Source organism: Bufo gargarizans, chromosome 1, assembly GCF_014858855.1.
Source record: "Bufo gargarizans isolate SCDJY-AF-19 chromosome 1, ASM1485885v1, whole genome shotgun sequence".
Taxonomy (NCBI): Eukaryota; Metazoa; Chordata; class Amphibia; order Anura; family Bufonidae; genus Bufo; species Bufo gargarizans.
Window position 1 is genome coordinate 378566166 of NC_058080.1, and position 12735 is coordinate 378578900.

The 12735-nt window shown below is 43.8% G+C and overlaps 1 protein-coding gene across 1 annotated transcript in view; it reads left to right on the top strand.

Annotated features, from left to right (window-relative positions):
• Nucleotides 1–12735, top strand: part of LOC122920516 (F-BAR domain only protein 1-like) — a 150773-nt gene that overhangs the window by 116060 nt on the left and 21978 nt on the right. Inside the window, exons 23-25 of the mRNA XM_044270087.1 lie at nt 3535–3690; nt 8456–8585; nt 8902–9083. Coding sequence (XP_044126022.1) covers nt 3535–3690; nt 8456–8585; nt 8902–9083 — 468 coding nt within the window. The remainder of the gene's footprint in view (nt 1–3534; nt 3691–8455; nt 8586–8901; nt 9084–12735) is intronic.

Here is a 12735-nt window from a genome sequence, read left to right on the forward strand (position 1 = left end):
ATGTAGGTACACATGTCCCTTGTTGTAAAAATTTAAAGATGTCACCTGCTCCGGAACTGAGTGGGCACTTTGCTCCTGGGGATCGAACTGCTCTCCCCCCCCCCCCCCCCCCAATCATCCATTGCATGTTAAAATCCCCTAGTGGAACCCAAAAAAGTGGGGGGGAAAAAGTAGTTTTTTTTTTTTTTTTTAAATATAAAAATTTTAATCACCTCCCCTTCCCAATTTTGCAGATAAAGATAACTGATATCGCTGCATCCCAAAATGGCTGTACTGTTAAAATATAAACGTTTTTATTCCATGCAGTAAATGACGTAGTGCAGAAAAATCAAAATGGCCCGAGCTGCAGTTTTTTTTGTTGTTGCTTCACCTAGCAAAAAACTGAATACGCCCTATGATGGCAATGAAAAATACAGATTTAACCTCAAAAATTGAGTTATCACACAGTTCTGTAGATGTAGAAAAGTTATGAGGGTCAGAATTTTGTTCTTTTTTTTTTTTTTAAACACTAGAATTATAGAAAGACTACAAAAAGTTGGTATCTCTGTAATCTTACTGACCTGCAACATGGAATATAAGAGAATCTGTCAGCATGATCCTCCTGAACTGGGCATATCGTGTGTTAGGGTTGATCATGTTGAGTAAAATGATACTTTTCTTTTGTCTGTAGGATGGTCTGCTGTAGCGATATCTTCATTTTTAAATTTATGTAAAGTAGGAATTTTGAGCACCAAGGGGCTTGTCGGGTCCCTTGAAACCCCGCTAACACAATGCCCCTGTGCTTTGCACATTCCCCCTTCCCTTTGATTGACAGAGCTAGACATCTCGTCTAGCCCTGTGTTCTCCTGCCTCCACGAGTTGGCTCAGACTCTGTGCTTGTGCAGTGTATCTGATTCTGCTTTCCAAGCTTGGGAAGCAGCATCTCTTGCTGACCGCACACTGTCATAGGCAGTCAGCACATATTGACTAGTGTTTCATATTCGCCGCTCATATTTCACTCCTGATGATGTGCTGTGACCACTGCAGCTCAGAAAGTGTTGAGTGATGAACGTTTTGCTTAAGTAGGTGAGTTCCCTTTGTAGCTAGTTTACGCGTATTTAGGAAGTGACCAGAGTTGTATCTGTACTGAGAGTCTGCCCCTATTGAGCCGTGGTGATTCCGGACAATTGTTGCCACCAGTTGATTTAGTCAGTGTTCTGAATATACAATAATACTACTGAATGTTAGGAATCCAACCATTGCCTCAGGGACATGGTTAAGAGAGAAGGGATCAGACCCTGGTCTGCAACAATACTCTTCTCTCACCTGCTTCCGACTAGTTCAGCCTCCAGGTTTTAAAAAGTAACTGCCGTTTTTAATTTTGAAATTTTTATTTTGTTTGCTAATGTGTAGTGACAGGGAACATTTTTGTAATATACTTTATTTAGGGAAAACGTTTATTTGTGGTAGAAAACTGGGGCTGAATGACCCTTAGCAGTGCTCTCTCAAATGAGCCTTTCTAAGGGCCATCCGTCTTCTAGCAGCATAGGAGAGACGGGCTGTTCCCTCACAAACTTATGTGTTTATAAAGTAAATATACATTCCCCCTTTTTATAAAATATGATGAACTTGCACAGTATGTTCTCTGGCCAGCGTTGTCAATGAGCTGCTTTCCCCCTGCACTTCCGGCGTGCTGACTAATGCAGTGTTTCCCAACCAGTGTGCCTCCAGCTGTTGCAAAACTACAACTCCCAGCATGCCTGGATAGCCTTTGGCTTTGCGGGCATGCTGGGAGTTGTAGTTTTGCAACAGCTGGAGGCACACTGGTTGGGAAACACTGGACTAATGAACCAGCCACGGTGAGCGATGCCTGACCGAGCGTTAAGCTCTCACTGCAGGGAGGCAGGGGATATAGGGACATAACTGTCCTTATATACTGTATAAGAGCTTCCCCCAGCCTCCCTGCACTGTCTGTATTGAGCGCTTACTGCTCACTACAGGCATCGCTCCTGGCGGCTGGTTCATTAGTCAGCACGCTGGAAGTACAGGGGGAAAGCTCAATGACAACGCTGGTCAGTGAGCATACATAGTGTACAAGTCCATTATATTTAATAAAAACGGGTAAGGTAGATTTAATTTGAACACATAAGACTCCTGTGCCCACTAGGCTGTTAGGGAGCAGGGCAGACAGAGGCCCGCAGCTCCCGCATAGCCCGTCTCTCCTATGCTAATAGAAGACTGATGGCCCTTAGCAACCCTCATTTGAGAAAGCACTGCTAAGGGACATTTCAGCCCCAGTTTTCTACCACAAATACGTTTTCCCTAAATAAAGTAGATTACAAAAATGTATATACCAAGGGGAGAAACAGCTGGCTCGCACATCCACATGCTATGATCTAATAAAACTCGCTTCTCAGCACAATATATAGTGTACAGCCCCCAATCCTGCAGTCAGAGTAGGTCCCACTCTAAGAGGCAACCTTGACGTGGTGAGTGGGCTTATGCCTTTTGATGAAAATGTACACTAATGCCTCTGGTACAGCATGCAGTATAGGGGGTTGTATACTTAATATTGCGCTGAGAAGTGAGTTTAATTAGATTTAAGCATAGCATTGTGGATGTGCGATCCAGTTTAGTTTTTCTCCCCTTGATATATGCAATGTGTATTTTTCTTCTTAATTACTGGTATCAGCACTCCTCCCATTCGGCACAGGTGGTTTTAATTTAGCAGAAGTATGCATATAAGTGGTAATTGATCTGCAGTTCCGAATAGCAAAGGACATGTTGTTGTGTTAGACAACTGTTCAGATGGTGCAGTACTGTGTGGTGGCCTTTGTTTTTGTGATGCTGTGCTGGTGGGTCGTGGTATTAGGTGGCATTGTCAGACAGCAGGGTTGCTATTTGACTCCTGGGTCCTGCTGCCTACTAGGGCAGTGCCGCATTGTCACCGCACTGTGCTGCGCCTATTTTGTCAGAGTAGGTACTACTCTAAGAGGCAACCTTGACGTGGTGAGTGGGCTTATGCCTTTTGATCAAAATGTACACTAATGCCTCTTGTATAAGTATGCAGTATAGGGGGTTGTACACTTAATATTGCGCTGAGAAGTGAGTTTAATTAGATTTAAGCATAGTATTGTGGATGTGTGATCCAGTTCTGTTTTTCTCCCCTTGATATATTACAAAAATGTTCCCGGTCACTGTCCCTACACATTAGCAAAAAAATGAATAAATGAAATTGCAGTTGCGCTTTAAATACAAAAAGATACAATGAAATAAACTAACGTTTTCTTCAGACAGCTAATAGTGTTAAGATTGAAGATGTATGCCTTCTATCTAGTTATCAGTGAATCCACCTGTACTGTGCAGTATTAAATGTGGCTGAACAAAAATATTGCTTCATCCTAAAGGTGAAAAATAGGCTGGTTCTAAAGAGGTTAATATTTTTGCCTCTTTTTGAATGTAGATATGTCTACTTTAAAAAAAAATCCAGTGCCCCGTTGCACTCATGTTTGTCATAAATCTATTGCTTATGTTATGTTGCCTTCTGTTCTGCAGCTCGGGGGTACGCATCTCGGGAGAACTGACTATGTCATTTCCGGGAGGTATACTTCGTGTGTTTGGAGGACCAACTCCACCTCCTGTGTTAAGCTTTAGGCTGATCCACACATCTGACGTTGAGCATTTCATTCCAAATCCAGATCTTCTGTACAGGTAAGGGGATGAGCATATGCGATTTGAATGGGCTGTGACTAGTTTCTCAATCCGAGCAGCAAGACAGACAGATGAAGTCATACGTTTTCATACACCTTGGGCTATTTTCACAGTAGCGTTAAGAGATCTAGCAGGTTGTTAATGGCAAGGAACAGCCTGCTGGGGTTCTTTTGGATCCGGCATTGTCGGTTCCGGAATACCAGCCAGGCCCATTAACTATAGTTCGGCCGTGCAAAAACAGCTGTGTGCAGAGGTTCTTGTCCGGCTAATTCTTAGCATATTTGCAAGGTTGTGGCCGGATCACCGCTGGACCACATTATAGTTGATGGAGCCAGCAGGTATTCGGGTACCGTCCGACAATGCCGGATCCAGAGAGCTTTAGCAGGGAACCAGTCATTCGCTTATTGTCTGGCAATGCTGGATCTCTTAACGCTAGTGTGAAACTAGCCTTAGCCACACTAAAAGTCACAATCCCTCTCTTAAAGTGGTTTTCCAGGACTCCAGGTTTTCCTATACTCCGATTCAAGTGAAGGGGATGGAGCTGTCCCATTGAAGTTAATAGGACGAAAGAGCTGCAATTACACCTGTTCACTGCTGCAATGTCTGCAGTGAGTGGGAAAACAGTGAAGAGAATGCAGCGCTTGTAGGAGTGCTGTATTCTCCTCATACAGCTGATCCCCGTGGAGTATAGGTCATCAATATAGGAAGAGCGGAGAACCCCTGTAACTGCATGATGCTTAGATTACAAGGGAGATAGCATGCAGTTAATCATTAAAGGGGATGGAGCACTCACACGCGTGCAGAGACCTCTTCAAGCGGTTTATCAGCAGGGGTGCCGGCAGTTAGACCCCCACCGATCTGATACTGATGATCTGTCCTGAGGATAGGTCATCAATATCATTACAGCGCATGACCCCTTTAACAACTACAATCCACAGAATTCTCCAATACATGCACAGGAAGAAAGTAACATGCAATATACAACCTATAAAACCCCTGATGCAGAAATCACTGCATTGAAATAAGCGTAAAATAAATACTTTATTAACTTCATAATGATGACACAAAAATCCTATTAAAACATAAAATGCATAACAAATACGGAGGAGGGAGACATTACATGGTTGAGTGAATTTGATGTGGAAGAAATTGACCAACCTGCACAGAGCCATGACTTCAACCCCATGGAACATCTTTGGGATGAACTATAATCAGTGGCGTACCGCCCATAGAGGCAGACCACGCCACTGCTATGGGGCCCGCGGCACTGGGGGGCCCGTAGCGCAGATAAGGCCCCGCCCACTGATGACCAGCAGCCGGCTATGCGGCTGCTTTTCTCCCCAGGGCCCCCCCCATGTTTAGCTGAATCGCCTCCCAGAGGCGCGGCTAAGTCCTAGACACCCGCCCCCCTCCTCAGCGCTGCGCTCTGAAACACCCGATCCTCCTCTCGTCGGCGTCCCAAATCCCGCGCAGGCGCAGTGCCGGCGATTGCCTGCGCCTGCGCTCTGATAATACGGCTGAGGGCAACAGCTTCAACATCGTCACTGGGCATGCGCCGAGCCCAGTGACGATGTTGAAGCTGTTGCCCTCAGCCGTATTATCAGAGCGCAGGCGCAGGCAATCGCCGGCACTGCGCCTGCGCGGGATTTGGGACGCCGACGAGAGGAGGATCGGGTGTTTCAGAGCGCAGCGCTGAGGAGGGGGGCGGGTGTCTAGGACTTAGCCGCGCCTCTGGGAGGCGATTCAGCTAAATGATGGAGGCGTTAGAGTTTTCATATTTAGGCGGGCACGGCACTAATCAGAGGGGCACCGTGGAGAAAGAAAAACGCCCCTCTGGGCTCCAGTCCTTACAGCAAGAATCGATTTTTAGAAGAAAGGACAAGACTGACATGGAAAAGAAGAACACAGATGGAAAAAAGGTACTTTATTAAACATGGATCCATGAGTACCTTTTTTCCATCTGTCTTGTTCTTTGGATTGTGAGTCTTGTCATTTCTTCAAAAAATCGATTCTTATGATATGTAAATGACGCTGTAAGGAGCCCAGAGGGGCGTTATTCTTTCTCCACTGTGCCCAGGAACGCCCCTCTGAAGTGCCGTGCCCGGCTAAATTTGAAAACTAATAACGCCTCCAAGTTCATCTAAATCGCCTCCCAAATCCGATCCTCCTCTCGCTGGCATCCCAAATCCCGCGCAGGCGCAGTGCCGGCGATTGCCTGTGCTATGATAAGATGACTGACGGCACTGCGCCTGCGCGGGATTTGGGATGCCGGCGAGAGGAGGATCGGGGTGTTTGCCGCAGAGCGCGGCACTGAGGAGGGGGGTGTTGAGCACTTAGCCGTGCCTCTGGGAGGCGATTTAGATGAACTTGGAGGCGTTATTAGTTTTCAAACTTAGCCGGGCACGGCACTTCAGAGGGGCGTTCCTGGGCACCGTGGAGAAAGAATAACAGCGTCATTTACATATCATAAGAATCGATTTTTTGAAGACATGACAAGACTCACAATCAAAAGAACAAGACAGATGGAAAACAGGTACTCTGTTAAACATGGATTCATGAAAAAAAAATTGGGGGTAAATTGCTAGTGACAGATTCCCTTTAAGGCTACTTTCACACTTGCGTTCAGAGCGGATCCGTCTGGTGTCTGCACAGACGGATCCGCACCTATAATGCAAACGCTTAGATCCGTTCAGAACGGATCCGTTTGCATTAACATGAACAAAAAAAAAAAAAACATTTTTTTTTTTGTTCATGATAGTGCAAACGGATCCGTTTTGACTTTACATTGAAAGTCAATGGGGGACGGATCCGTTTGAAAATTGAGCCACACTGTGTCAACTTCAAACGGATCCGTCCCCATTGACTTAGATTGTAAGTCTGGACGGATCCGTTTGCCTCCGCACGGCCAGGCTGCAAGCAGCGTTCAAGTGTCCGCCTGCTGAGCGGAGGACAGACGGAGCCATACTGATGCATTCTGAGCGGATCCGCATCCACTCAGAATGCATTAGGGCTGGACGGATCCGTTCGGTGCCGCTTGTGAGAGCCTTCAAACAGAACTCACAAGCGGAGACCCGAACGCAAGTGTGAAAGTAGCCTAACATGGCACCCCAAATAAGGAGACCTGCAGGCTGCAGCAGATATCCCATGTGACAGGTCACCCCCAGGAAACCCCTAACAGTTTCTGTAGGTCATGTATAAATTTATTTAATGGGGGTGTGGCATGGGAGGAGCAAAGTCAGGAAGTGGGAGGGGCCATGGTGGGTAGTGGGCGGGGTTAAGGGGCCCAATTCAGATTTTTGCTATGGGGCCCAGTGATTCCTATGTACGCCTCTGACTATAATGTAGAGTGTGTGCCAGGTCCTCTCATCCAACATCAGTGTCTGACCTCACAATTACACCCCAGTGTATTTAAATCTAATTTAGCCTGTATTTCAGAAAAGTTTCTGCCGGGATTTGAACTCGCGACCTTGTGTATTAGAGGCAAGGCAGTTAACTAAGGGCAACATAAATAAGTGACTGATTAGCTTAGCAAAATGCTGGGTCACTTTCTTTAATTGACCCAGTCAATCTGCCAACATACCCAGTCAATCTGCCAACATCTTGTATTGAAAAGCTCCAGCTGATAATGATGAGTCATGAATATTCGTGAGCTCCTGACTCTCCCCGCCCACCTGCTGCTGAATGACAGTTTGTTTCCACGTGAACCAGCAGCAGCAGGTGGGCAGGGGAGTGGCTATAGCTCTGAATTAAATATACGCTGGACTCAATGACATCACACTGGACTCGAATCAGCTCATTAGCATGCGGCATCTTTGTGTGTATATTATGAGGTAACAATCTGTCACACCAGTAAGTGAATACATCTAAGGCACTTTTTAGTAGTTAATGATTGTATATAATTAGTTAGATTATAATCAAATATCCACATGACAGGTTCCCTTTAACGACTCAGCGATAATAGCTGCATAGCCAGTTACAAAAATATATATATGTACTGTACGTCTACGGAGACCTATACAGTAGTCTTATTTTTATTTTATTTTTTATTTTATTTTTAAGTAACTGGCTATGCAGCTATTATAGCTGAGTGGTTACGCTTTTCTGAAATACAGGCTAAATTATATTTAAATACACTGGGGTGTCCCCAAGCACTGACTCCATATACGGACATAGCTATATATGGAGTCAGAGCAGGGACTCCTAAGCTGTGGACTCACACTGAGGGATTCCCTCACTGTACAGTGATCTTCTGCATAGAAATAGATACACTGACTCGAGCATCGTGCTCGAGCATACGTGGTGTTTGGCCGAGCATGCACGCTCAACACTAGTGAAAAACAAAATGCTGTGTGCAAATACACATTTTGCACATGATTATTTCAAAATATGAAGAAGAAAAAAAAAAAAGAAAAAAAAGAAATAAATATATATATATATATATATATATATATATATATATATATATATATTGTACATTGTACAAATCCTTCCCAAAACTTCTAACAAAGACTCCTTGTTGTCCTTTAAGCTGAAGATGGTTCTTAATGACATTGGCTGTATGTTTGGGGTTGTCCTGCTGCAGAATACATTTAAATTAACACTTCTATTTTTAAAAGCATTTTTCAACATCTGCACACTATTGTATGTATAGCTATAAACTACAAATGATCAGATTGTTTCATTTTTTCATCATTATATCTAATCACTACAATGTACAATGGCACATAGTACAAATAAACAACTTTTTGTATGCTGATTTTACCAGTGACCTGTCTCAGAGTGACCTTAACTGCAAAGACTTCTGGCTAAACATGCAGCGGCTGACTTGTCACCTGCAGAGCATGGCAGAACAGCACACTGCTCCTTACTACAATGTTGTACTGCTCAAATATCAGGTATGTCTTTCTGCTCTCACCTTTTTTATCAATATTTTAAAGAGTAATTAAACCTTTATCTAAACTTTTAATATTTTCTCCCTAATAAAACTAACTCGAATATACTTTACTAATGAATTTTCCATTTTTACTACACTTTTCCCTGCCTAAAGCCCACCATTCACTGTGTGCTTAAAACGCTGTTCTCTGTACACCGCTGACAGTGGTGTACAGTGGTGTACTCTTTAAGGCCTTCATCTTTCTGTCATTTTTTTCCCTCGCCTGGTATGCTAAGTTTTCAAGGGGCATTCTCAAATCAATTTTCCTTCTTCTTAAGGTTTTTAAGCCTGGCATTTCTTCTGCTCCATTGTATCTTTCATCTACCTGGAATTGCAGTCCCACCTCTACAGAATTCAGCCTGGAGTATAAACATAGCCTGGCGTCCTTGTGTGACATGCACATCCTCCTTCCTCTTGATGAACCCTTATCCAACTTGCAGTTTGACCCCCCAGCACGCTGGTAAGATAGTATTGAGTATTTCAGTTTCTAGTGTTCCGTTTCAGTTCCTACTCTGACTACTGTTATTAGCCATCAAACCTGGCACTAGTTGAGGAAGCTTTTCAACAGAAATAAAAGATAAAGCTTTTTTCAGGTTTAGTGTGCATTGTGCATTTGATTTTGTTCTTTATAAAGTAAACTTTGATAGAATTTTGTGTTGGCTCCTAAAAGTTTGCCTGTCAGCGCAGGCAGGCATGCTTTGAAAAAGGAGTGATCAAATGATCACTGCTTCACTTTCCCTAGGGAGACACAAAAAAGTACCATTAAAGGGCTTTTCTATGACCTAGCATAACTTACTTTTCAACAAACTTTGTATTAATCAAATGTACAGTATTTGTACATGAGGAATAACAGTATATCACTTCTACTAGGCATTCTTTAGCAGTCTTCCTCTGTGCATAGTGAATGTATACTGTGCAGACATAGTGGGCCATCCACTTTACACACAGAAAGTAGAGGAGAATTCACTTCCTAACCTTCTCTTACTCATTCAGAACCAGCCCCAGTATTATGGAGGACATTACAGAGATAATTAAATAATAAAAAAATAAGTTAGGGCTCCTAATATGACAATGAGAAAAAATAAATAAATAATCCTTTTCCTTAACATTTAAAGAACTTGCAGTATTTTGGGGTGATAAATTTGCTGAATTTATCATGGTGAAGAAAATAATAAACGTTAGTTGGTGGCAGTACACACTAAGTGTGGTTTGCCTGTGTTTTACGAATACATGCATTGGAAACTAATTGTACACATACCGCATCTCTAAAAGTGAGTACACCCCTCACATTTTTTATAAATATCTTTATATCTTTTCATGGGACAACACTGAAGATATAACTCTTTGATACAATGTAAAGAAGTCAGTGTAGAGCTTGTATAACAGTGTAAATTTGGTGTGGCCCCAAAATAACTCAACCCAATTAGCCATTTTCCCTCCTTAGTGTCATGTAACTCATTAGTGTGACAAGGTCTCAGATGTGAATGGGGAGCAGGTATGTTAAATTTGGTGTTATTGCTCTCACACTCTCTCTCATACTGGTCACTGGAAGTTCAATATGGCACCTCATGGCAAAGAACTCTCTGAGGATCTGATCTAAAGATGGCCTAGCCCTAGGCTATAGAAAGACCAACACCCTGAAACTGAGCTGCAGCAATGTGGCCAAGACCATACAGTGGTTTACCAAGACAGGTTTCACTCAGAACAGGCCTCGCCATGGTCGACCAAAGAAGTGGAGTACACATGCTCAGCGTCATATCCAGAGGTTGTCTTTTCAAAATAGACATATGAGTGCTGCCAGCATTGCTGCAGAGGTTAAAGGGGTGGGGGTCCGCCTGTCAGCGCTCAGACCATATGCCGCACACTGCATTAAATTGGTCTGCATGGCTGTCGTCCTAGAAGGAAGCCTTTTCTAAAGATGATACACAAGACGAGCAGACTAAGGACATGGATTACTGGAACCATGTCCCGTGGTCTGATCAGACCAAGATAAACTTATTTAGTTCAGATGGTGTCAAGCGTGTGTGATGGCAACCAGGTGAGGGGTACAAGACAAGTGTGTCTTGCCTACAGTTAAGGTTTGGGGCTGCATGAGTGCTGCCGGCTGTGGGAAGTTAATTGAGGGAACCATGAATGCCAACATATACTTTGACATACTGAAGCAAAGCATGATCCCCTCCCTTCAGAAACTGGGCCGCAGGGCAGTATTCAAACATGAAAACGACCTCAAACTCGCCTTCAAGACGACTACTGCCTTGCTAAGGAAACTGAGAGTAAAGGTGCTGGACTGGCCAAGCATGTCTCCAGATCTAAACCCTATTGAACATCTATAGGGCATCCTCAAATGGAAAGTGGAAAAGCGCAAGGTCTCTAAGGCTACTTTCACACTAGCGTTCGTCGGTCCGCTCGTGAGCTCCGTTTGAAGGAGCTCACGAGCGGACCCGAACGCCTCCGTCCAGCCCTGATGCAGTCTGAATGGAGCGGATCTGCTCAGACTGCATCAGTCTGGCGGCGTTCAGCCTCCGCTCCGCTTGCCTCCGCACGGCCAGGCGGACAGCTGAACGCTGCTTGCAGCGTTCAGCTGTCCGCCTGGCCGTGCGGAGGCGAGCGGATCCGTTCAGACTTACAATGTAAGTCAATGGGAACGGATCCGCTTGAAGATGACACCATATGGCTCAATCTTCAAGCGGATCCGTCCCCCATTGACTTTACATTGAAAGTCTGAACGGATCCGCTCAGGCTACTTTCAGACTTTCTAAGTTATTAATGCAGACGGATCCGTACTGAACGGAGCCTCCGTCTGCATTAATATGATCGGATCCGTTCAGAACGGATCTGATCAAGCGCTAGTGTGAAAGTAGCCTTACATCTACCAGCATTGTGATGTAATCATGGAGGAGTGGAAAAGGATTCCAGTGGCAACTTGTGAAGCTCTAGTGAACTCCATGCCCAAGAAAATTAAGGCAGTGCTGGAAAATATTGGGTAGCCACCCAACTATTGACAGTTTGGTCACAACTTGGACATTTTCACTTAGGGGTGTACTCCCTTTTGTTGCCAGCAGTTTAGACACTAATGGCTGTGAGTTATTTTGAGGGCACACCAGATTTACACTGCTATACAAGCTGTACACTGACTACTTTGCATTGTATCAAAGAGTCATATCTTCAGTGTTGTCCCATGAAAAGATATAATAAAATATTTACAAAAACGTGATGGGTAAACTCACTATTGTGAGATACTGTACGTTCATCTTTTGTATTAATATTGCAGATGTATAAATAGACATATGTACAATGTATAACACACTCCTAATATATAAGGCATGTTGGCCTTCTTAGATAATCCATGGATATTCCAGTTCTGTTGCAGACTGTTGGTGGTGATGAGCATAGACTTTAATTTTGTTGCATGTTTAAGCCTTTAAGCCACTGTGACTTATCTATACATCATGTTGGCTGAGGGCCTGTATGGAGTGGGCTGCTGCTCTGAGCACCCTCCATCCGCGCCAGCTGTTTAATACCAACCACTATGAAACCGAAACCAGTCATTTAACCCCCTCAGATGCCGTATTCAACAGTGATCGTGGCGTCTGTAAGGTTAGGCAGATCAATGCGGCTTCCTCTGCCTTTTTTGCGCACATTTGAATGCTGTAATATCACAAACTTAGTCGGAATTGTGAGTTATTTTCAATTTAACCCCACAAATATTTGTTTTCCTGTTTTTCAATACCAGACATGTATTTTCTAAGACACTGTTTAATTTACCAACTTGTCCCGCAAAAAATAAGCCCTCATATCACTACATGAATGGAAAATGTAAAAAGTTATGGCTATTGGAACATGAGGAGGAAAAAAAACCAAAAATGGGCCCAGTACTTAAAAGGTTAAAGAGACCCTGTCATCATAAAAATACATTACTATCTGCAGGCAGCATATAATAGAGCAGGGGAAGCTGTGCAGGTTGATATATACTTTTGTGGGAGAAGATTCTGTAAAGCTTGCAATTTATTCATTTAAACCTCTGCTTTTCGAATTCTTAGAAGTCATGTGGGCAGTCTTTAGGGTCCATTCACACGTCGCCAAATTGGATCTGGATCCATTCCGCAAATTTG